Consider the following 26,491-nt stretch of genomic DNA (forward strand, 5'->3'; position numbering starts at 1 on the left):
GAGGAGACTAGCCTTTGATGGGGAGCTTTGGGCTATGTTTAGAACTGGTGCTAAAAACACACAAGTACAGGGCTACAAGGCCACTTCCTCAGCCACAAATTCCACCATCAGCACTGCTTCCACCTCAGCCTCCACCATCATCTTGCGCATACAGAAAACCTCCAGTGCTTCTACCAGTGTTGCCATGAGGGCGTCTCCAGTGTCTAACTCAGACCCTGGTGGCCACTATAGTCCTTGTGATCCCTATGATGAATCTTTGAATAATTATGATAGTAATTACCTCAGGGGAACCCAACATAGAACCCTACCCAGTAAGAACCTCACCCCCTGGTTGACACTGCAGTATATCACAATGTACCACAAGGTGGCTGTATGCATCATGCAGGAGGAGAATGATTTCCTTCTACAGACGCTCTCTAAAACTTAGTGTAGGGTGCAGTGCCTCATTTAAGAACTTATTAAAGTCTGCGCCTGACAATTTTAAAGAACCTGTCAGAGTGAGAGTTGTTAACTCCAAGGGTAAAGAGGAAATGCAAACCCTCCTTTAATGACCCAATCTATATTAGGGGCAGATTACACCTGACTTTCACTGTCTTCCACACAGCCCGTAAGCATGCTTCTGCACAAGGCACTGGTGCGGCTGGTAAAAAGGTGGCTGGTGGAGCAGTTACTCATTGGAGAAGAGCTAAATCTGTGGTGATCCTTTCACTGTACGACAGGGCACAATAGGAGGAGATGCAAGAGCCACTTTAGCATCTCCCAGAGCAGTGTAGTAAGTGTGGGGATGAGTTAGTAGCGAATTCCAAGGTGATATCTAACAATAACATCTGTTGTGCCTTAGCTAATACAAACACTGCACCTAGGTGCCTCAACACAAGCATGTTGCTTAGAAGGCATGCTGGGCTATGTATCTCCAGGTTAGAGCCTTATGTTCAAGAGGATGTTCTAAAGCTTACATTTCATGGGAAGCATCTTTTAGGGCCTCAGATTGATGAGATGCTTGAAAATACTAAAACAGTTACAGAGACAGCCAAATCAATGGGAGCCTTTAGGCCACTACATTCAGGGACTCTTTTTAATAACACCAGCCCAAATGGGACCAAAGTCAAACCATCTCACCAAACCACACTTTCACCACACCCTTATCAGAGGCAGCAGCAGTCTATTCAAGATACAATTACCGACAAGTGGGTCTTAGCAATCACCCAACATGGCTATTTCCTAGTACTATGCACAACCCCTCCCACCATCCCTACTCATTCACACACTCTAAGCACAGAACATATGTTGCTTTTTTAAGAGAGGGTGATCACCCTCCTGCAGGGTTCCATAGAGAAAGTGCCTTCCCAAAAACAAGGTAATTTACTCCCTCTATATTCTAATTCCCAAAACATGTGGATCTGTCCGAGCTATCCTTTACTTGAGGCTACTCAAGCGTTAAACTTTATCAGAATATTTCCGCATACTAATGCTAGAAGACATTATCCCCCTCCTCCAATAGGGAGATTAGTGGGCAGTGCTCGATCTCAAGGAGGCCTGTTTGCACATACAACCATCATGCTCATCAACCAAATCTTCTTTTTATGGTTAGTAATACCAATTCAAAGATTTTCCTTTCAGAGCCAAAAAGTGCCTAGAACTGGTAGCTGTGCATTTGCAAAGGTTAGGCATTCACGTCTTTTCCTACCTTGACGATTGGCTGATCAGGAGTAGGAGCAAGCTGCAGCGTCTTGCTCACACTCAAACTGCAGTGTCCCTGCTCCACCAGCTAGGATTCACCATAAAAGTTGCCTCGTCTCATCTACAGTCTCTCAAGATACAACCCTTCCTAGGGTCAATCTTGGATTCCACTATGGGGAGCCCTATCCCAATCAGCAGAGTCAAAGCTTTCAGCATTTGAGAACTCTTTTTCAGTCCAATCGGCAGCTCTCAATGATAACTGTCATGGTCTTCTAGGGATGATGGGGTCTTGCATCGCCATTGTTAAGTATGTAGGGCTCCATATGCATCCCATGCAACAGTGTCTTGCAGATCACTGGTCTCAAGCATGAAGATCACTGGTAAGGTCTAGTGTTGGTGCAAATTCAGGCCAGCCACTCTGCAGTGGTGGAGCAGCAGAGTTTGTTTTACAGATCTAGTACCAGAGGTGACTGTCACCGCAGATGCCTCTTTCAAAAGGTGAGGCGCACACCTTAAGAACCTGACTGACCAGGGGATGACACCATCTCAACAACATTGTCAGCCTAGAGCTATTAGCTAGCCACATGGATCTAAAAGTTTGGTCAGCTATGTCAGTTGGCTATAGAGATTTGTAATTGGGCAGTCCTCCACAATATTTACGTCATGTCGGTGCATCTTCCCTTTATCAACAACAATTTTTTGGGCTGCTCTTCAGGATGCAACAACAGGTACACGACTGGGAAATTAATCCCCAACTCCTACAGTTGTATTTCCAAACAGTGGGCCACTCAACATATAGATCTGTTTGCCACCCATAAAAATGCAAAATGCCAACACTTCGCTTCCAGGTTTTCACACCCATGCATGTGCAAACATCCGAGTCCAATAGTAGATAGCAAATGTATGCTGCACATGTGAATCTACAGCACTACATGATACTTCCAGATTAATTAACATTTTCCTTTTCTGATGTGCATGGTATTGCAGATTGTTGAGGAACTTCTGTTGAGAGAAATGAATTACTTAAACTAACCGGTTCACAAAAAAAAAACAATCTTAACATTTGGTGTTGAGGTTTCTATAGTTAGTTTCTATAACCAGAGCATCAATGTCCTATGTCTGCAATAACAGATCTCATTGTAAAAATTGAAGTATTTTGTGTACCCCGCTGTTAGGTATTGAATGCTGCAATATGAGAAAACAGCTCCCACTGCTTAGACTTCTAAAGTGTTTAATAATCTTTGGGTGGGTTTAGATAAGAGCCCGGAACAGCAAATTTGGATCGTGTTAGTATTGCATTAAATCAACTTGATGTACAAACAGCAAAATGCTATGCTTTGAAGGTGGCGTAGAACCTCAGCCAAGTCATCATGTAAATGGTCAACTTCTCTTTCAGCTGCATAATATCAATACAGATTCTACTACTGTGGGAATCAAATACATGTTTCATGTATCCTAAAATATTCAATTTTTTGGGGCTAATCGAATTTGACTTCAGCTGAGGTCATGGGCATGTAAATTGCTACTTATTTCCAGGGGGTACCAGGGCAGAAACTCATTTTAAAATAATACATTTGTCATCCTTTCTTATACAGCTGCATTTCACTTGAACTCTAATATTGATTCCAGGACAATTTTTGAGGCACAATATTTTAGTTGTTTCTCTTCAACCCGTACATTGCTCAGTTAAGTTGATTAGAAATATTTTAAAATTCGTCAGATAGCAAAAACAATCCTCACAGGACTTATTACTTATATAAACAATTGTGTAAGCTCATTTTCTGTACTTACACGGAAAACACCCTGATTTGGCCAATGCTTGCTGAAGACCCTGCCCCAACACCACTCGGTCTATGCGGTCTTGTAATGGTAATCATACCAGGCACACAAAACTCATTAAAAATTGCATACTCTGACAGAATGGCTTGACTTAACTACCATGACCAGTGTTGGCATTACATCCTACAACAGATGATGAAGTCATTTCTGACGGTCACTGAGAAAACATATCTCAGAAGAATGCAAACTAGATAATACAATGTTCCAGAAGAGCTACAAACTACATTTGCACTGTGCACTGGAGTATGTTCGTAATATGTTTCACCATTTCATACCTTGGGGATCATAATAAAGGACAGGTACACATCATTTAGGTGTCTGTGCATGTACCTATAGTATCGAAGATGTATAGTCGGAGAAGTCATTGTGGCATTGTTTTCTTTTCCTGGACGATACCTCGGCAAATGAGGACCACCAAAACCTGGAACCACCTATGACCTCTACTCTTCTGTGTTAATTGAATATGTTGTGGATCATGGCCTAATTCCTTCTTGGTCGAAAAATATGCCAGTCATGCAGATATCTATGTGATCAAGTCTCCATTTAACCTTCCTAGTACTTTTCGTCTGCATAAACCTCAGATACATGTGCTATGGTCTTTAGTGATACATATGGTTCACCATTATTTTCTAAAAACAAGTAAAATGTCAGAGCAGAGTATGTATTGGGCATATCTTTAAAATTGGTTTAGTATTATTTCTAAACTGAATATTATACTTTGTGTAGGCAAATAAAAGTTGCAAGAGGATCTCAATCCTGGTCAATAAACAATCACATTTACATTTTTCCTTAGTCCTCCCCTTCTTCGCTTTAACACTTGATAAATCATAATCTAAGACCTCTTTATGACAGCAGAAGCATATATTCTCTCAAGGTGCACCAGATCAACAACTTCTTGAACTATATAGGTTTAGGTGATGTTCAAAGTATGTACCTGCTCTAGTTTTATTTTCCTATTTTAGCCTTTGAGGTGCTACCTTCGACTCTGACTTGATCATAGGTCTTTGAAACTATCATTTTCTTACTCTGATGAGCTCAAAGAGAATCTTTAACTTCTCACCATCCATCTAGAGTGGAGGAGAGCAAATCTGGTGATTCATAAAAATGTATTTTAAAGCAAAGGCTTGTTAATTTCAAATGATTACTTAAACGTGTTTGAAATCAATGCCCTTGCCACAAATAGAGAGTTGCATTACAACCCTTTTAACCAATCAGATATGCATCAAGTAGCAACTCTGGAAATTCTGAGGGAATGAATAGTGTGCTCGCATGAGAATGTATCAGCATGCATTTGCCAGTGTTACTAAACTGAATTTATGAAATGTAGTATCTTGTTTTGTAGACTGATCATCTGAATAGTTTAACATGTTTCAGGATTAAAAATTCATTTCTTATAATACTAATAGGGTATTACCACTCTGTCTAAAAATATGAAAATGTCACAAATGCTTTTGGTTATTGACTAAACGTTAGTACTGAGAAAACCAAACCTTTAAGTACAACTCTCACTTCTAAAATGCCAAATTTCCCCATCCCATACGCCTAAGGCAAAGTTCAAAACATAACTATAATTCATGTGACAAACATAGCACCAATAGTCTCCCAACATTCAACTTAACATCATCAGTCCTTTGCAGCCCTCCTCCTCTTTTGCTCCTGACATCAGAATATAAGTGTTTTGCTTGCTGTAAAAATTTTCTTCTATATGGAATTGCCCATGCCAACAGAGCACATCTTCCCATCAATGCACCAACCTGAATAAATATTTCAGACAGAGGTCCCCCAACTATAAATAAAACATATTACTTTTTTGCAAAAAAGTTATGACCTTGGATGCAAAACATCTATTGGAATGATACTTTTTCCACATTACTTTTTACTAATTGCTAATTTTGATTATATAGACAAAAGCATACAGCCTATCGTCTATCCACTGCCTTTCACTACTGTAATGTTGCTTATTTTTCAATTCAATTAAAAACACACATTATTTATAGTTTCTGAAGATGTTCTATGTCACAATTTAGTTCTGCATGTTTTCAAAATCCACCTCGTACTTACTTTCTTTTTACCTTTCTGTTTCTAGAGAATGAGGTATGCACTTTTGGCCTTGGTCAGTATGGGCAGCTAGGACATGGCACATTTATATTTGAAACCTCTGAACCAAAGACTGTTGATGCCCTGAAGAGGCATAAAGTGTGTTCCATTGCCTGTGGTGAAAACCATACAGCTGTAGTAACAGGTAGGTTCACACATTTATTTGAAACCTGTATAATTGCTCATATATACATTTTATTTATCCTTCATATTTCAGTTTTAAAAGTTATTAATGTATTTGATTATGTGTTTTAGGGGGAAGGTGAACAAATCCCTACTCCTGTCTAATAAAACAACAGTCTTCCATGTTGCCAGGTTTACTGCAGGCACCTTTTCCGAAAGTTAACATAGTGTGAAACACAGCCTTCTATTGGCTGCCAGAAAATCACCTTAAAGCTACTAAATTACCTTATGTTCCACAACATTTCTATAGCTCTGAAGAGTCAGGGATGACATCCATGTGATGTAGAACTAAAAAAGTAGAATTCCTCTCTTTTTGCTTAAGAAAGTCCTCATCCTTCAGACAATGGAGGATAATGAGAAATTCTCAGAATTTTACCTGGCAGGATATTCCCCCATATGTCTGCTTAGTAAAAAAAATACATATATTTTTACCACAACTTGTATGTTTTGTCAGCAATTCTTAAAAATGAGATTAGCCTATGCAAGCAAAATGTTCAATTTATTTAAAGCAATGCATTACTGTAAAGTGCTGTGTGTCAGAGTTAGAAGTTTGAATGTTAACACTGTTTTCCTGGAAGCCCATAAAGTTTGTTGAGAAGTTTCCAATGCATAATCTTAGGGATATTCTTAACAATACTATCTGTACAAAAGATTTCAAGGCACAACACAAAATGCCAAAAGAGCCTCCATACACAGCATCGCATTAGTCCAAATTGCCTTCAGTCGCCCCAGCTCTTGTGTGCCAGCTGAGTTGTCAAGGTGGACTAAAGTCAGAAATGTTGTACTTCACTTAAACATCCTAAAATAATATGAAGTGGAACCTCTACAATGTTGATCTTAGAAAGCTCTGATAAGTTTGTATCTAGGCAGCACTGAGCATTGAAGTTGCTACTCATTGGCATTGTTTAAGTTTAGCCAAGTTAACTTTCATCTATCGCTGTAATTCACATTAAATTGATTGAAAATCATCCAAATCAGAGTCCATATTGCCTGGGAGTTTTGAAATATTTGCCGTGTCGTCTCCACATAAGAATAAAAAAACTGCATCTTGAGGAACTAATAGAGAGGGTGCACACATACAATAATGAAACTGAAAAGGAAAGGCAAGATTCCTGCGAAACACAATGTCACAGGCGGCCTTTCAGAAGGTAACTCCTGTGTGATAACTGAGGAAGGAAGCTGACAATACCTTGTTTTTCTTGAAATCCTGGCCAGAGTGTTTAATCCTAAATCTCCCCATTGCCCACAGTTTTGAAAGCACCCAGAAGCTCCAATGAGATCTTTTCACCTGCTCCATCCCTTTCCAGTACATCCATCAAACTACTTTGATCATCTGCCAAGGATGTTTCTGTGCTTCTACCTGTCTGATAACCTGGCTGATAGTCACAGAATACAATTTGTTGCCACAATTTTCAAGGAATCCTGGCTGTATTGTAGTTAGAGGTGCTGGCTGAGTAAGAATATTTAATGAGGCATGAACTGTTTTGGTGATGCTAATCTGACTACTGTTGTTATTTAGTTTTTTTAAGTGGTAGTTAAAAGCCATCTGGTGACCATAAGTGTTTGCTTAATGATCTGCAAAAGCATGTTTAACATTTTTTTATAATCCTTTCATCAGGAATTTTAAGTTAACCTCCTTCGTATTTATTATTAATAGGTGCTTTTATAGCCAGACTCAGTGTAAAGCTCTTTTAAAGCTCTAAGAGAGCTGATAATAAAATATCAGCGGTCTGGATTATTTGAGGAAAGTCTTGCAGAATAAATATGTCTGTAATGTTCATTGAGGTGGTTTATTTTGTTGATCAGTTAAAGTGGGCCCTTCACATCAATAATAACTTTAGCCTGATTACAATCCAAGGACAGCCAGATGCTTTTTAAGGCACCTCTGTGAAGTTCTTGGCCCTGCCAGTGTCCTTCCTGTTGCAAAGGACATTTCACTGCTACTTCTGCTCAGATGATTGTCTCATGTGAGCAGCATCAATGGAAAGGAGTCTGCTGGAGGCTTGACTCTTAGGGCATTGTAGAGTCTGGGTATTCTCACTGAGTGCACTACGTTAAATCCTAATTATTCCAAGAGGGTTCAGTTTGTCTGGGAGATTCTGGACTTCAGCCAGAAGATGGTATTCCCATCTGAGAAAAATTAACAGCCATCAATCATGCATGGATTATTTCCTGGGTACTTGAGACTATGGTTCCAGAGACGTCTGTGATTAAGTGCATCTAGCATAGGAATTGTACCCCATGCCATTCACCACATGTGGTGCCTGAAACTTCACTTGGAGGATCACTGGACTTTTGTTCATGATCCTTGAGTCAGGTTTTTTTTAAGTTAACCTCTTTTTTATTATTATTATCGATCATTTCGTTTATAACTAGACTCTGTGCGAGACTCACTTTTTTGATTCTCAACACATTGTACGGTCTGGGGGTTCTTAGTGAACTACCCTAAATCATAATTGTTGTCCTCCAAGAGGATTCAGTTTGTCTTGACAATTCTAGACTCCAACCAGATGACCTTTCTTTCCTTCTGAGATAAACTAAGGCCCATAAGTGGTCAGTGAAAATTTACCCCTAGGATCACTGGACACAGGTCCTGGGTGACCAGTGCAGCCAGTTCCAGACCATCCATTCTTAATCCCAACCATTTGATAGTAGATACGTACGCCCAACCTTTTGGTGGGAAGTCCCTTTGACCGGCCTCACAACAGAATATGTGCTTGGGGCTCACTGCAGAATAAACACCAAAAGTGTCTTGTGAGACAAATCAAATGTGTCTCGCCACATAATAGCTTGAACGAAAAGCTATCTTTCTAGCATCCAAAATCTTACTTCCATTAGTGAGACCTAGAGTAGTGTTGATTCACACAGATAATACCACCACATCTTCTATGTGAGGAAGCTAAGGGAAGGGGGAGGGGGTAATCTCTGGTTTTCTGTCCACTGGATGTAGACTTTGGCAATGAGCTTTGCAGCACCATATAGCCCTGGTAATCTCCCACAGTGTTGGGATTGATAGCACCAGAACAGACAGCACGAAAATATATCTTTACTCCTCTTGAATGGCAAATATACCAAAATGTTCTCGATCTCATCTTCAAGATCAAGGATTGTGCAGAGATAGCATCCTAAAGCTTTCAAGTACAGGCACGTGATTTGGTGATGCTTCAAGCATTCCCAGCCACTGAATGCTGAGGAGCTTATCTGCTTCTTCTCTACCTTTCTTTTTTCTCTTCTTTTGGAGCAATCATCCAGCAATCTCTTCCTCACTGCATTAGCCGTCCGGACTTAATATCTTGAGATATCACCGTCTTGTGATTCCTTCTTGATATTCTGTAGACATTTTGGTTCTGGAACGCTTGCAAAACTCTGAAAAACAGATCTCAGTCATGTGTAATTTTGTTTCATTCCATATTCATTTTTAAACAAGGTAAAACCATAAAAGACAACAATAAAAAGACACATAACAATAAAAAGGCAATACATCAATCATTTCCTATAAGCTTCCACAGTCTAACAGCACCATATAAAAATTGAGCCACAAGAAACAGGTATGCTCATCAGATAAGAACATAAGTACAGAAATGCAGGTCTCACTTGATTAAAGTGCTTATCAGCCAAGAAGGGAAAACAAACTTCAGCAAAGATTTATAGAAAGGGCAGACCATAACAAAGTGCAAAGTGTCCTGGGTGGAAACGTAGTCACATTTAGATGTTACAGAGTTCAAATCGATCATTCTGTACAGAATAGAAAATAAAAAAATAATCACATTCAACCTAAAATGGGCCAAAAAACAGTGATGATTAGGCATATCAAACAATAGATATGGTTTGATTGACGTGGAAGATTTGAACAGAACATGGTGTCTTACAGATGAATGGGAGGCATGCCAGTCAGGGGTGTATCCCTTCCCCCATCAACCAGGATGCGCTCAAGGTGATTATTATATAACATAAACAAGAAAGGCGACAAGATACACTCCTGTAAATCACTGAAAGAAGTTGTTGGCCCAATGCTTACATAAGTGTAAAGCTCTCCCAAAATTTAGTACTTATAGAATTAAATCGGGGTATTCACCGACGAGTCTTGAGTCTGTCTGGCTTCTAAATAAAATTTGCAAAAATAGAATGGTGCAGCTGCAGTTGGTAAATTAAGACAATAAGGTACAGCAAAAGATTCTACTGTGCAAAAGGATCAATGCAGTTGGATTTTGATTTAGAGTAACAAGTGTTGTTAACTTGCTCTTAAAACATCGATATACAGTAGTCTGGGATATCCTTTGGATGTATAGAAGAAACAGACCTGGAGCCATTTGATATCATTATGTGATATCCTTGCTTCATACTCTTGTGTAGGTTGAATTTTGGCAGCAGTTTACCCAGGAGGACAAACTTTATCTGGTCCAGAGTGTCATTGCCTAGTTCTTTTTATATTGGTGCCAGCCTATGTTTGTTCATAGTGCTTTTTGTCAGCTTTTTCCACAATCTGGATGTTGATGTAAAACACAAAGTGGAAGATAAAATATGGAATGCTATTTATAGCTGTCCGTTCTTCTTCTTTTCTGTGTAATTTGTGATCAAAGTGCTTAGTAAATGGGCCTGATAGTGTGCCTAGTCCTGGTCCAAATTATTTTTGACATTATGTAAGTATCACCTTAGGTCTTACCTAGTTGCTGAGATGGTTGAGTAACATTTTAGAAATAGAAATAAAAATGTAGCAATTATTATGCTAATAGAAATATGGGATTTTAACTCCTGAACTGTTTTTTTGTATATACAGGGGAGTTTAACTTTGTTCATTTAATTCCCAAATGAATGAAAGGTAACATTGGTAATGCATAACTTGAAGCTCTCCTCTCATATGTGTGCCCTACAGGGCATGTTGTTTTTGAATATATTTTGGGAAGACATTTTGAGCCAGGAGCTTTGTTATTTTCAAGGTCTTTAGTTATTTGAGTGAGTCTTGCTATTGTGCACTGGGGATGTCTTCCATATCGTCTTTCATCCCATATTAATTTACTTCAAAGGACATCCCTGATGGATCAGTGGTTGCTCTGTAATGTATGTAACAGTCTTCTGATGACATCTCACATTCACTTTCCACTGCACTCTGATTTAACCTTTCTGACACAGTTTGCAAGAAATGTTGAGAGCCTTTTGTCTACTCCCGTTTCTTGTTCTTTCTATTCATGGTTCCACTACTCAGGGTTCTTTGTATTTAGGAAGTGGTTATGAACCATTTTTTACTTCCATTTCTCTTTCAGTGCGCTGTTTTTCAGCTGGTAATTTACTTCAGTTCTGATTGGTACACAACCCTCATAGAACCAGGAATGATTTTGTAGGTGGTTTATATGATCCAAGCATGGGAATCTTTTGCCAGCCTTTGATGTCCATTGACTACACTCTTCGAAAAGTTTTTCAAAGTATGCAAGACAGGTCTTTCAGTTCAGGTAGTTCCTACCTCTGTTTCAGAGTACAAGATTGTATTTCTTGATATGGTTTCTTCATAATTTTGAAACTATGTATTGAGGCATCCTCTGTCTACAAGTTTCCTTTTCATGTTGGTCCTATTTTGAATTTCTAGACCCACTTCATTCGATTTGGGGAACTCAAATTGATCATTTTGTCCTATGTTGAGTACAACACAGATGGGACTGTGATTTTACCAAAAATTGGGCATTATCTGTTTATTTACTGGTCCAGATATATAATCCAGAAGATCCTGGTGTTCTCTTCTTAAACGTTTCGGGACTTCTCAGTTTGGAGGGTCCAATGTATGGACTGACTGAAACGAAACCTGTGTTTGCATAGAAAGCTCAAACAAATACTCCTTTATTGTCTCATTTTGTTGAAACATACTCAGGAGTGAATGCTCCTATGGCTCTTTGAGTTCCCAAAAAAAAATGAGTAAATGAGTTTTTAAGTTTTCTTCTCTGGACCACTAGCCTATGAAACATATAAATCTTGCTCCTCACAGTAGTTGATAGATTTGTCTTGGTGAACTCCTGCCTTTTAGTGGAGTTCTCATTGTTTCCAGGAAGTCAACAATAGTATTATTTCGGCCTTGGGTAAAGATTTTAAAGATACTTAGAATACTGCTTTATTTTGGATGAGCGGCATCAATCATTGGATACATAGCAAGCCTCTGTCTATGTATGTTGCAGCTGACTTGGATGCTTCCAGTCCTATGTGATATTTCGTTCTTTATGGATGCAACATCCATCATTTGAAAGTGGTTTGTTTTCTTAATTACAGAGGACTATATTTTCTTGACCTTGAAGGATGAACTTTTTTGAACTCCATTACATCCTCTCCTTGCAAGAATTTAAGGAAATCTGTTTCACATGTTAATGCTTCTCAGACAGTGATGTTCTATGAGCCAATGTTCCTATCTCCATTTACCCCAGTATGACAGCCCTAATCATCACACCTGCTTGGTGCATGAACCTATTGCAGGGTTCTGCAAAGTCGTCCTGGAGAGCCGGGTCCATGCCAGATTTTTAGCATATCCACATTTAGAAAACTGTAGATTTCTGAAACATCTTGTTTCTAAATGTGGATATGCTAAAAATCTGGCATGGACCTGGCTCTCCAGGACCGACTTTGCAGAACCCTGGCCTATTGTACTCCTATACATGTCTGACCTAGCTGTTGCAATCTCATTTCGTTTCCACACTGTGTTGAAAGTACAGCTGTCTATTAGGGAGCTTTCCTGTTTGTACTAATTCCAACACAGATTATCAATGCTTTTGTGATAAGTTTGTCCCACATAATTTTGACTCTTACTTAAGAGATCATGGCTAGAACTTTACCAAGCATTTGATTTACACTCCAGTCTGGCTATCTCCAGTTGACACTTTACCAACATGAGTAACTTCCTTTGTTGGTCTTTCTAGATGGTTATTTGCCGTCTCATTGCAAGAAATAGTTTGCACCTAAATGTGTAATGAAGCATGCCGGGTCTTAGCAATCTTGAGTCTTCCTTGAGATGCACATTTGTTTGGAGTTTCTTAGGTAACTCGGGCAATTTCGTTGATTTATCATCTTTGCTTTTCAGTTTTTAGTTTCTGGCTGTGTACATAAGCCTTGGTCCACACCTATACTGAGTATCATCATCTGTGTATCTAAGATCCTTTATAGTTCTCATTGATGGCTATTCTGTTTAGTGTCCTATTCTGGGGTGTCTTTGAACAGATTTGAAGGGTATCACTAGTCTCCTCAGCAGAACAATGTTTACCCAGACTACCTAAAGAGGTTGGGTCATATACGCATTAGCAACACAAAATTACCCCAAGAGAATAGCTATGATCTGTTAAGGATTTTCTTTTAGTACATTTAACACATTACATTACGTATTACAGTGTGGTAAAAGCAAAACCTAAATGGATCATAGTGTTTCCCTTGGGGTCATTTTATGTTCTAATGGGTATTACCAGTCTGCATTTTTGACAATTTTACCTTCAACTTATTTGAAAACCTGTCGGGCACATGCCGATGTTGTCTTACTTACGCGTGCCTGCCTTTGGTGGCCTTCTTTGCTTTCCACCCATATTCAGTCATAATAAAATTGTGGGAGGACGTAGGTATTTATGGTGAAACTGTGGCAGTATATTTTAAATGAGACCTTCCCATTCTACCTACCAGAATCACTATGTCTATGTCCCATTGGTTCACTTTCGTTCTCAAAGACAGCATGATGGCTAACTTTGAGGCCTGGTCCACTCCCTCTACTTAGCCAGTTGTCAATTTAATTCTTCATAGACCCACTAGTGTTACTCGAAGTTGGACTCCTGACTATGAGATCAGCCTCCGGGATTTACCTTAATCAGCTGGTAACAGCTAAGAAATTGAGAATCATCTGATTCCTCCAGTCTTTTTTGTTAAGCAACCCTTTTTTGCCAGCCCCATGCGATTTAATCTTGTGTATCTGCCATGTATAGATGTCTTGATTATTTGCGATCAGCTCACTTTTAAGACCATAATGTCATACTTGATGCGATTATCTACAGTCTGGATTCAACCAACTGACTTGAAACAGATTATAGGAGCGTCAAGACCGTATGCTTGGTTCCTTAATTGATTCTTCATTGTTATAAATGTAGTACTGCCTGGCATATTCCTGTCTTGACCTGACATCAGAGAGGGCGCGGCTTTGCAAATACCCATAAATAAAATAAATACTCTCTCTCATGACATCCATTCAGATGCAGATCTACTGAACTTTAGTAAACGACTAAAAGCTTGGCTTTTCACCATGTAGGTCATCTCTTTTAAATAATTCAGCTTTTCGTTCCCACATTTACAGGGCCAACAGACTCTATTTGCCAGGGTTAGAGCACTTTGCAAATACTCACGAATAAAAACTAAACATCCATCAAGTTGTGTTTTTTCAAATTTGTCCATAGCACTATTGCTCACTGACTATATTTCACATTTCTACTGATGTCCTCAGTTGTGCCTGCTTCTCTTTTCCATACACTGTTGCAACTACACATATACCTTGTGTTGTTTCTGCCACCTTTTGTTACATTTTTTCTTTCCTTTTTTAAACGCTAAACCTGTTTTTATTATTCTTTTGAAAACCTCAGTACATTCGTTTACCCTTTTTCCCATTTGATTCTTGCAGTGTGACACAGCGGTTTCGCCCTTTTCCTCCCCTTGTAAAGCATTGCTTGTTTTCATTATTTATTTGAATGTTTCCCGCTATGATCAACTAATGGGCCGTTGCTTATTATTTGAACTATGTCCGCCATTTCAATTACTTAAATATCCATTGTGGTTGTATACTGTATGGTCTTCGTTACCGTTCCAATATTTCTAAAATGCATTTAAAGTCAGCCAGCACAATTACTAGTGTTGTCCAATCGTCGTCTGTGTGTGGTCCGAACCTGCACTGCAGGGTTACTTTGCTACTTGTGTGGTGTTTTTTCCCTGTTTCCCACGGTTGTATTTGTGGGAAGCCAGGCGAGTTTTTGTCCGTTTTCGCTTAAATTTACTTTATATTCTGGATTTTTGTTAACGGTGGGCCCTCGAGTTTGGCTGGAACATCTATGCAAAGCGAAGCTATGTCAGCTATTTTCTTCCTGATCATCAGGTCATTGGTGTTTTTTGAGCTTATGTTCGAAGAAATCGCATCTGTGTGTATAATGAACAAACATTTTAAGGCATACTTATAAAAACCTCACCTTTTAAGAACAACATTTTATATGTTTTTGTTAGTCTATGTTGCTCCATTGAATTAATTTAATGACATCTGCTCGTTATATATGTATCAGTTGTGGCCTCTGAGTGCCCAGATGGTTTTAGAATAGAATAGTGAATCTAATATTTGGTAATGGAAACATTGCATTTGTAGAACTTTCAATCTAACATGTTCACATTTACAGAACCTGGAAGCAGAAGTGGCCTAAACCCTGGGTCGAAGATTTTTGCAGTCCCAAGCAAAGCGGCCTTTACACCATCTAATGTCCGTGCTTGCAGGTTTAATCTGGGTTCAGCATGCTGGTAGTGTCCTAAGTGGGCTTCCATTTTGCCTTGGCCCTCCAGTCTGCCTCAGAGAAGCACTATGTTGGGAACCTTTCTGCTGTTCTTCCAGTGATTACATCGCTGTATTGTACTACAGGGAGTGCAGAATTATTAGGCAAGTTGTATTTTTGAGGATTAATTTTATTATTGAACAACAACCATGTTCTCAATGAACCCAAAAAACTCATTAATATCAAAGCTGAATATTTTTGGAAGTAGTTTTTAGTTTGTTTTTAGTTTTAGCTATGTTAGGGGGATATCTGTGTGTGCAGGTGACTATTACTGTGCATAATTATTAGGCAACTTAACAAACGAAAAATATATACCCATTTCAATTATTTATTATTACCAGTGAAACCAATATAACATCTCAACATTCACAAATATACATTTCTGACATTCAAAAACAAAACAAAAACAAATCAGTGACCAATATAGCCACCTTTCTTTGCAAGGACACTCAAAAGCCTGCCATCCATGGATTCTGTCAGTGTTTTGATCTGTTCACCATCAACATTGCGTGCAGCAGCAACCACAGCCTCCCAGACACTGTTCAGAGAGGTGTACTGTTTTCCCTCCTTGTAAATCTCACATTTGATGATGGACCACAGGTTCTCAATGGGGTTCAGATCAGGTGAACAAGGAGGCCATGTCATTAGATTTCCTTCTTTTATACCCTTTCTTGCCAGCCACGCTGTGGAGTACTTGGACGCGTGTGATGGAGCATTGTCCTGCATGAAAATCATGTTTTTCTTGAAGGATGCAGACTTCTTCCTGTACCACTGCTTGAAGAAGGTGTCTTCCAGGAACTGGCAGTAGGACTGGGAGTTGAGCTTGACTCCATCCTCAACCCGAAAAGGCCCCACAAGCTCATCTTTGATGATACCAGCCCAAACCAGTACTCCACCTCCACCTTGCTGGCGTCTGAGTCGGACTGGAGCTCTCTGCCCTTTACCAATCCAGCCACGGGCCCATCCATCTGGCCCATCAAGACTCACTCTCATTTCATCAGTCCATAAAACCTTAGAAAAATCAGTCTTGAGATATTTCTTGGCCCAGTCTTGACGTTTCAGCTTGTGTCTTGTTCAGTGGTGGTCGTCTTTCAGCCTTTCTTACCTTGGCCATGTCTCTGAGTATTGCACACCTTGTGCTTTTGGGCACTCAAGTGATGTTGCAGCTCTGAAATATGGCCAAACTGGTGGCAAGTGGCATCGTGGCAGCTGCACGCTTGACTTTTCTCAGTTCATGGGCAGTTATTTTGCGCCTTGGTTTTTCCACACGCTTCTTGCGACCCTGTTGACTATTTTGAATGAAACGCTTGATTGTTCGATGATCACGCTTCAGAAGCTTTGCAATTTTAAGAGTGCTGCATCCCTCTGCAAGATATCTCACTATTTTTGACTTTTCTGAGCCTGTCAAGTCCTTCTTTTGACCCATTTTGCCAAAGGAAAGGAAGTTGCCTAATAATTATGCACAGCTGATATAGGGTGTTGATGTCATTAGACCACACCCCTTCTCATTACAGAGATGCACATCACCTAATATGCTTAATTGGTAGTAGGCTTTCGAGCCTATACAGCTTGGAGTAAGACAACATGCATAAAGAGGATGATGTGGTCAAAATACTCATTTGCCTAATAATTCTGCACTCCCTGTAGTTGCATCAAAAAGAAGGATCGCTGTTTCCCTTTTTAGGGTCGAGCCTGCGTTGCATGCGCTCGCGCATGCGTATCGCAGCGAGACTCTTTAGTATTTAGAAAAGGGCTCGGAGCCCTGTCAACTTCACGTCAGTGTTTTTTATTGGTTCGTGGGCTTGCCTAATAAAATCTGCTTGCTTTCATTAGTCGAAGGCACGCATACGTCATGCCTTTTCCGGTAGCTAGCCCTCCTCGAGCACAGCGACCAAGTACAGAAAACATGCGAGGCTCGCTGTTTTCCATTGGGCTCGTGGACTTCTTTTTCTCTAATTTACGAGCGCGATCTCGCTTGGCAGAAGTCGAGCGCTTTACATAGTTAATTTCACTTTTTCGGGTTATGTACATAAATGCACTTTTGCCCGATAGGTGAAAAGTCTGGTTAGGAGTTTACAACGCGATCAGCTCTAACATGAGCAAACGCGAGACCCGTTGCATTGTAAATGCTTGTTTTCTTTTCTAACCGTTTTCTTTACTTTTAAGTAGGAATTTTACCTGGATAGATTAGGAATATTTGCAAACTGTCTAAGATTCATGAGTTTGAACATTATGAGAACCCCTCAAAAAAAGTGCATACTGTCGGGACAGTGCCACACTCCTGGTAAATAATCTTCATCATTGTGCCCTCGACCAGTTTGCTCATCACAGTCTCCTTCTGGGGAAGCTACCGATGTTCTGCCTGTCCACAAACCTGCTTTTTATCAATTATTGTTAATGCTAGTATTCACTTTCAGATGTACCCTAAAACAGTTTTCAGAAGAGTGGATTTCTTTTCCACCATTCCCGGTGCTACTCAAGCAGTAGGCATTCTGTGGGCTACATCTTAACGCTAAGCAAAGTAATGTTTGCTATGTCAGAGTGCACTTATGTAGTACTAAACTCAATAAAGGACAACTAATCGCTTCTAGAAAATGAGGTTGCATGTAGTTAATCAACATGTATTCAAATCTGTACTTCTGAGAGAGGTATTGGAGATGGGGTGAGCACGTCGCTCCAGGTCATTAAGGACATTCCTTCCAGTCCTGAACTTTTCACTACAAATCATTGATTTCAGGTGCTAATCTAGTTAGTTCAGTGAAAGCAAAACAAGACTACAACAACAAGAATGCATTTGGTTATCACACATAAGTCCAAGACTGCAACCAGTGTCTCTAATTACCTGGAGCATGGTGGTCACCTTTACTGGAGTCTTAGGTAGGGTAGTGAGCAAACACAAATGCTCACAAGTTGCAATGTATGCCATATATTTCTTTATCCCTATTTATCATCGAGCATCATTTTAGAGGGATCCATCTAAATATATTGTGTTCATAGGTTTGTAAAATGACTGTTATGATTCTTTGTGTAGTAAGTGCACAAATGTTACAACTTCATATGCGGATATAAATTACAGTTCTGGAACATAGCTACTCACAGCAACTCTCTAAACCCTTCATACATAGAAAGCAGAATGACCCTGCAGTACAGGCTAATGTGTGTTGTTTTTACCTGCAGTACATAGCACTCAAGTCGTCATAACCTTGACTGTGTTGGCTGTAAAGCCACTTGCTGTTAACAATCGGATAATACACTTATATTTTAAAAATATAAAAGCTGGTAAGTGTTAGATCTAGCCTGATCTTGTACCAATCACCATACCTTATGTGGGCAACAGAAAAGGAACTCTATAAAGCACTACAGAAGATGGACTCTGATCCCCTTTACTACCGCATTTGCTTGAGAAGAAGTTTTGAACTTCATCTAAAAAGTGCTTATATTACACGGTTTACCGTTTTAGAAAGCTTATGCTCCATACAGTAAGCCTGAATTGGCTATGGGGACAAGCCAATTATGCCATTCTTCAGATACAATAGGCCTGATCTGTTATTATGAAAAGGTATGACAATGGCAATAGGATCGATTTATTTATTGTGAAAAGCATATATATTTTAATTTTTGGATCTCTAAGCTTCCTTGACGTTGCTACTGGGTCGCTCGTTTACTTCTCATTTCATTTTCAGCCCAACGCATCCCATATGACTATTGCTTCTAAACCAGGTGACCATCTTTAAGGCTATTGTCCATGGTGTATTATTGTTTTACCATTCCAAATTTCATCGATCCACATTTAGAATAAATACAGTAATTAATCACTATACACAGTAAGATTCCAAGGAAGCTGCTCACTGCTATATAAATATTATACTGATATATATGGTAGCATTTTTCTCTTTCTGCTTTTATTCTGTGTTGTATCTTACCATCCTTGCTGAGTTAGTGCGTTTGTATTATTGTAGATGGGTGACTGGATAACATAAGAATCAGTTGGTGGGTGGGTGGGTGGATGGATGCATAAGTGCAAAGATGACTGATAGGGTGCATGTATGGTGAGGTATTAATTGATTAAACTTAGCAGTAACTGAAGAGGCTCTTTCAGTTATAAGCCTAGCCTTTTGGCATTACCAATGCTTTTTCTCTTTGGGCGTTGGTGCAAAACGAAAATATCAGATGAACATTCGAGGTACCAATTTTAGAAAAGAGACAAACAACATTTGACCTCAGTAGAGTGCTTACTGAACCTCATTATATCGACGCTTTGGGTAAATTGTAATGCATTTTCCACCCTCGAGTATTATAAAAGCGTGGAACTGATTAATTCGGATTGCGAGCTCGTAATTTTGTTTTCGGAGTCTGGCAGTCGTTTTCCACTCCCTGACCTGTGTACACATTGTACTCCACAGTTTGTATTAATGGGACTTTATAACATCCATTTGCGGCGGTGGTGGCGTCAAACGGAAACACGGATGTAGCTGGAGAAAAAAGATGTTGTACTTTACTTTGTTTTATTTCTGCTCAAGAATATAGTTCACAAATTCTGTTAGATTAATTTGCCTTCTTTCATTTGTGGTCTGGCTCAAATATCTATAAATACTATTTCGTCAATATCTCTTCCAAGTGGTGAAGTAGTCGCTATAAACAGCAAGGCAATTTGGGTCTGTCTCAAATAGCTATAAATACTATTACGTCAATATCTCTTCCAAATGGCGAAGTAGTCGCTATAAACAGCAAAAGGCAATTTGGGTCTGAAATTAAAGATGTTTTTTTTTTTGTGCAGTCATAAATAAGGTGTTCAAACCCTACTGGGACAACCAGCACAGAGCTGCTTTGTAGCGAGCAACTCCCAGTTCCGGTTGCTGATGAGTGTTTGGCACCCAGTTTAATGGCAGTGTTCTGTTGTGATGTACTTTCAGAAACAAAAATCACGTTTTCTCGGGCAACGTGGTTGGACAATCGCGAGATGGGCGTTCTTTTCTTTGTTAGCAACACACTGCCATCTCCAAGATGGTGTATGTACTGCTCCGCCGATTGCCTGACAGATTTTTCGTTTACAGGTTGGGACTCTGCCAGATCGTCTTAATGCACCCCTCATTTGAGACTCCATCACCAGACCTTAATAAGCAGACAGTTTATGGGGACATGGCACAGTCTGGGATTTAAGTGCAGCTGATGTCTACTATATGTCGAAAGACAGCATCTGCTAGCATAAAACATTAAAGGAATGCATCCATGAAATTCGTTCGGATCACCTGAAAGTGTTCCTAATTATGCAGATGACACCTCAACCTACAATTAACTAAATGTATTTTTGGAAAATGTACCCTTCTACTTTGTCTTTCATGCACTATTTCAAACACAAAGGAAAATTATGACACAGTCAAACGAGAACATTTCTGGCAAGTGAAGAATTTGCATTTAAGTGAACAGTGACTGCAGAGTTGCTTCAGTATACGAGCACCATGTGTCTAGTTTTCTGATATCAGAGAATGACACCCGAGCATCAGGTAACTAAGATCAGCATGATAAAGTAGTTGTAAAATACGTTGTACCCTTGTACTATAACATTCAAGACTCCAAAATAGAAACTAGACATTAACGTCCATGAATCATCCCTTTAGATATGATATGTTATTATTATTCATATAATCATCAGGTATGATGCACCATGTTACGTATGATTTAAAGCCAACACGTTTCGCCTTTTATGGCGTGCATGCCTGTGGCTGTTGAAAGGCTGATATGATATAATGCATTACGTATTAAACATCAAATGTAATACACAACATTGCATGCGTATTTATTATTTCCAACATAATTTGTATAATGTCCAAATGAACAATTGACAAATAATTAGACAACATACAAAAAACAAATATACACAGAAACAGAAAGGGAAAACATCAAAATGGTTTAAATTAGACATATTTTGAAAAAGGAAAACCAGTCATATTATTCATATCAATGAGTGGACAGTTGAGTGCCAAGTTACAGTGTGCATCCATGATAATATCAACCTTTAGTGTATGTATTCAATCAAACTTGTTGCATCAAAATACATCCACATGCAAATAGATGTATTTCGCCTTTTAGCTCAAAACTGTGAAAGAACCATGTAATTGTTCCCAATAATAGACACGTATGCCTCCAGGGAAGCCGACAGTGAAGCAAAAGGAAGGTTTCAGGAGAAGATATTTGAAGCACATTTTGTTTTAGGGAATTTGAGCTTAATGCCTACCACTCAAATGTATTAAATCAAATCTTCAATCTGTAGTCTACAAGAAAAATAACAGAAAGATATTAGGCAATTACTCCCACATCCAAAGTTAACAAAAGAGTAGTCTAAACTGACCCAGTGTGATCCTGTAAAGGAAGGTATAATAATTATTCCACGCTTAAAGTACCAAGGCAGTGGTCTGCGTTGACCCAGTCTTTAAAAAAAAATAGGTGTAGTTAGGAAAAAATGCAACCAGTTGTGAGAAAAAGAGGGCAGTTGCGGTCCAGAACATGGGGAAGAAAGTCAGGCCTCCAGTATGTAGGGGGTAATATCGAATTATACGAAAAGAGAAATGCAAAAGCATTAGATTAACACAAAGATCCTGAAAATCAGAAGGGAAAAGTATAGCCCCCACGCCCTGCTTACCTTTCAGATTCAAGAGTGTCAAGGCAGCAAAGCCAAAAGCTGCAATGTAAATTTGACATGCTCTGGTCTCCAAGGACGTCTGTGGAAAGAATCCTAGACGACTGACCTAAAAAGTGTGTTGGGGTGGTTCTATTAGAGGATAAGGGTTAAATGTTAATAGTTAACTGTTAACTCTTGCAGGAGAAAACTCAGGAGATAGATTGTTTGCAGATACCATTTTGGCCATCTTTTTAACGAACATTATTAGATGAAATGCTATGGTCACCTGAATATGGAAATACAAAAAGACTATTATTCTGGATGAGGACGCACAAGAGGTGGTTCAATTAGATGGTAAGTCCTACAGAGACACGCAGGAGATAAATTGTATTACAGATACCACTTCTTAAAGCAAAAAGTATTGACTGGAACACTATAGTCACCTGAATATGAGAATACAACAAAAGACCATTATGCAGGGTAATGACTCATTTAGGACATGTGGTCAGAGAGCAAAAAGAAGGACAGAGATACTTAAAGAAGGATCCTTCTTTGAGTATCTCTACCCAATCTTCTGGAATTGGGCAGAGATACTCAAAGAAGGGCCAAAGTAATCCCAATGTTATAACCATATAACCTACAATCTTAACATGGAAAAGTTTGGCCATCTTGGAACGTTTATTGTAGAATAGAACCCAATACTCCAGGCACACTTATAGCGCTGATTGTACGAACGTCTACTGGAAAATAGACAAAATTACTGAGATTCTTTAAATATAGCCCAAAAGTGATCTCAATATTCTGAACATGCAACTTATAACATTAAAAGAAGTTTGGCTATGTTTGGATTTCCTACCGAGGTAGATGAGGAGCAAGAGGGAATTCTATTTAAGCATCATCATACGACTGTATACAATACATCCTAGCTACATCTTCCACATCATTACATGTCCCTGCAACCAACTCTGTCGTGAGCACCATTAGACCTTTACAAATTTGAATTTTGGAACATTACCATAACATTAACAAATCAGAGGTGGATCCTCCCCTTACAGAACATTACAAGCTGCATCTCCCAAATCACAAAGGCTTCTTCTTTGAACTGGAACAAATAAAAATGTACTCTTGAGGTGGCAACAAAGGACTTGCTCTGAGGAGAAGCAAAAGCGAGCTAATAGTGAGGCTGGGTACCACAAAAAATGGATTGAATAAAGATGCAGAAATGCATTATTGGCTAAATTAGGTTATGGTCAATTGATTGACTTTATGCATAATGAGTAGTGCCATCAGTTATGCCATTTAACATGTCATGAGTGATGTACTATGTGAGTCCATAGGCAGAGCATGATAGGGGGGCAAGTTATTGTACTCTCTACACTCAGTACATCTGGGAATGGTTGTCAGCCATTTTTGGGCAGATGGTTGTCAAGTGCTTGAGTTTGAACTTTAGAAAAGCAGAAGTCACAATTGTGGGTGGGGTCCACTTCTGTCTGATCTCTATTTTATAGCCTGCCTTCCTTGGTTCTCTAACAGTTTTAATCTTTCTCTCCATCAAGATCTCATTTCATGAGATACACTCGGACAGTTCTAGACACTTTTTTCTACTGATTATGATTCCTATATGATGTTTTTCCTTGATTGCCTGCTGAACCTCTTAACGCAGTTGTCAATGCAGTGGTCTCCTTCTGGATAAAGTGTGGTTATGTTTCGTACCTTGGTTACCCACAGTATGTTGCCCACCACCTCCAATTTTCTCGGAATGCTACAGCACAGTTTCTTTGGAGGTGTAATGGATTGAACCTACCATTTTTAATCTCGGGTTGCCTGAATCTTGGCAGCTGTCGTTTTTCTGGTTCTAAAATGTTGGCACTCACTTTATTTAGTTTTTCTTTCCTTATATTCCACTTTTTTCCCTGAAATGTTAAAGCCCTTGCTCTTCATGAACCCTATTAAAGTTTACATTCTAAATGTTATTTCAGTTTCAGTGCAACACCAAGTTGTTTGTGCTTGGGATTGTGGCTGTTTCAGTCTTTTAGCGACAAAAGCAACAAACTTTCACTCTAAATGTGTGCTGCCTTGTCATTTCTCACCATAGGAGCTATTGTCACACTGAGCCATATACACTTTAGGTATTCTCCATTTCTAACTGGTGCTTCGTGAACCAACTTACCAATTCTTGTTGAATGTGTAATAGGCGTGTGCTCAAGTTTGAGAAATAATTTTAAATACATTTCCACAAATTGCATGTTTCTTTAAATTTGTTTAGGCTGTTGCTATATTTACTTATTCATTTTTTGGATGTTGAAAGTTAACCTCTGTTTTTGTTCCAGATCGTGGTCTTTTGTACACATTTGGAGATGGACGACATGGCAAGCTGGGTTTGGGAGAGGAAAATTTCACCAATCAGTTCACACCTACCTTGTGTACCAATTTTTTGAAGTTCACAGTCCTATCGGTAAATATTTTTTTTTCTCTTTTAAGCTTTAAATATGTTTGCATTTGAAATAAGAAGACAGCTATGTTTCAATTTTCGCGATTTGATTATGCTCAAGATCTTTCGTCTCTGTAGCAAAGAAATAAAATGGAATTTGCTGAAAGCGTTCATCGTTAGTGTGACATGACACTGACCATGCCCTATCAATGTTGCTTTGCATCTTGCGTAGGACATATATTTAAGCCAGCTGCTTCAATAGTGACATAGAGTAGAGAGACATGTTATTGTTTCTTCATCCACTTCTATTGACAACGCATTTTCTAGTTACATTCTCCAAACAAGTGTAATGATTGAACAGCCATCCAATATCTGTGCACAATTGAGGCTTACATGTGTATGAAAAATACATAACACAAACATTCTAATAATGGCTGACATTCACAAAGTGCAAAAAAGCATAAGGTGATGGATGGAATGCTTAAATTAATCTCATCCACTGGCGGACACTCGGGCACTGGTACATGAGGGTTTTCCTGTTGTCGCTCTTCAGGTAGAACTTCCATCTCAGGGGAAATCTGGCAGGTACCATTGTGATCTCCCAGGACACCATGGCCACCCCAACTTGGTGGTTGCTGGAGGAGCACCCTAACCCAAATAATGCCCTTCTACCCTGCGGTAGCCATGGCCATATTGGTGACAGATGCATCCACCCTCAGGTGGGTTGCTCATCTTAAAGAACTGGAGTTCAGAGCTCAAATAGGTTGGCACTCAAGGCCTTCCTCCCTTCGTTTTGTGATCGGTCTTTTCATATCTTAAGAGGCAATGCAAGCTTGGGTAGTGCAGTATCACCTGTGTTGAGAAATGATGATGCTCAACGCTTGAGTGATCATCACTGGTTCTGGCAAGTCTCCAACCATTTGGCTTACTCTCTGAATACTAGTATTGCTAGCCTTAGTCAGTGTCCTCTTGCTTTTCAAGAGTAGCATCTTGTGAGAAAATTGGGCTGAATAGCAGAAGCCCCCTACCTTTTTGCCCCCATTTTTCACGTTTTGCTGGTGTTTCCTGACTGATGGTGGTTTGGGCACTGCTAACCAGCACCAGGGCCTGTGCTCTGATTAAACTGATTATGCAAATTAGGCCAATTATAATTTGCAGTATCAACCTTCCTATAAGTTCATCGTGTATGGTAGGGCATGTAGGTTTGGGGACCCCAGCATAAGTAGTGCACCCATAGGTGCACTGCTGAGGTCCCCAGTGTCATTTTAAAGGCAGACCTGATTTGCTGGCTGCTTTTAAATTAAAGTTACCTTCAAATTCGACTTTAGGATTAAAAGTACTTCCAAAGCCTTAAACTACCTTATTTTTTATATAAGTAACCTCTAAGGTGTGCCCTAGGTGCCCCCTGGGTTAGGTGCAGGGTAACTATAAGCAGGGGCCTTATAAAAGAGGTTTAAAATAGCCAAATTAGATTTCCCCTCACTTTAGTGAATGGGCTCCATAGGTTAAAATGGGGAGGCTTTATTTTAATTAATAAAGTCTCAACAGAGCGAGATATGTCAAGTTTGGTATCAAACTTATTGTTATAATATAATAAATACAACAACTTGCCATTGTTGAATTTAATATAATTAGTTCAGGTAAAGAGTTTTAGATCTCTACCTAAAAGTTGCCAACTTCAGCTCTGTAGTGCCCTTCTCTGATTGGCCAACCTCTGTGATGAGGTATGAAGAGACCTGGGCTGAACACAAAGGAAGTGTCTGGGGGAGGAGATCTGCTTCAGCAGATGGTGAAACAGGATGGGGGGTGAGCAGCTAGACAGGTCTTCCAAGGAGGGAAGGACATTTAGAGCAGCTCCGGGCTTCCCCTATTTCCTGCAAACCCAGACAACCAAGTTCCCCCTTGATTAGATTAGGAGAGGGAAGGAAAGGGGTGTGTTAAGGAATTTTAGCCACACCAGTGGGTGGACTCAGCCAGACCTAGCCTCCAAAATTAAGATTCTGCCATTTTGGATTGTGTTGCTCCCTGGGATTGATTTTTGCCACACTTCCCAGGAAGTGGTCATCCGAGAGGGTGGTGGCCTGCCTGTGATTGGACACTTGTCCCCCA

General features: G+C 39.5%; 1 protein-coding gene across 4 annotated transcripts in view; it reads left to right on the forward strand.

Moving 5' to 3' along the window:
- RPGR (retinitis pigmentosa GTPase regulator) overlaps positions 1–26,491 on the forward strand; it is a 427,988-nt gene that overhangs the window by 112,473 nt on the left and 289,024 nt on the right. For all 4 annotated transcript variants that reach the window (XM_069204238.1, XM_069204236.1, XM_069204234.1 and 1 more), the window contains exons 8-9: positions 5,606–5,761; positions 24,282–24,406. In XM_069204238.1, the coding sequence (XP_069060339.1) occupies positions 5,606–5,761; positions 24,282–24,406 (281 nt within the window). The remainder of the gene's footprint in view (positions 1–5,605; positions 5,762–24,281; positions 24,407–26,491) is intronic.

This window comes from Pleurodeles waltl, chromosome 8 (genome assembly GCF_031143425.1).
Source record: "Pleurodeles waltl isolate 20211129_DDA chromosome 8, aPleWal1.hap1.20221129, whole genome shotgun sequence".
Classification (NCBI taxonomy): Eukaryota; Metazoa; Chordata; class Amphibia; order Caudata; family Salamandridae; genus Pleurodeles; species Pleurodeles waltl.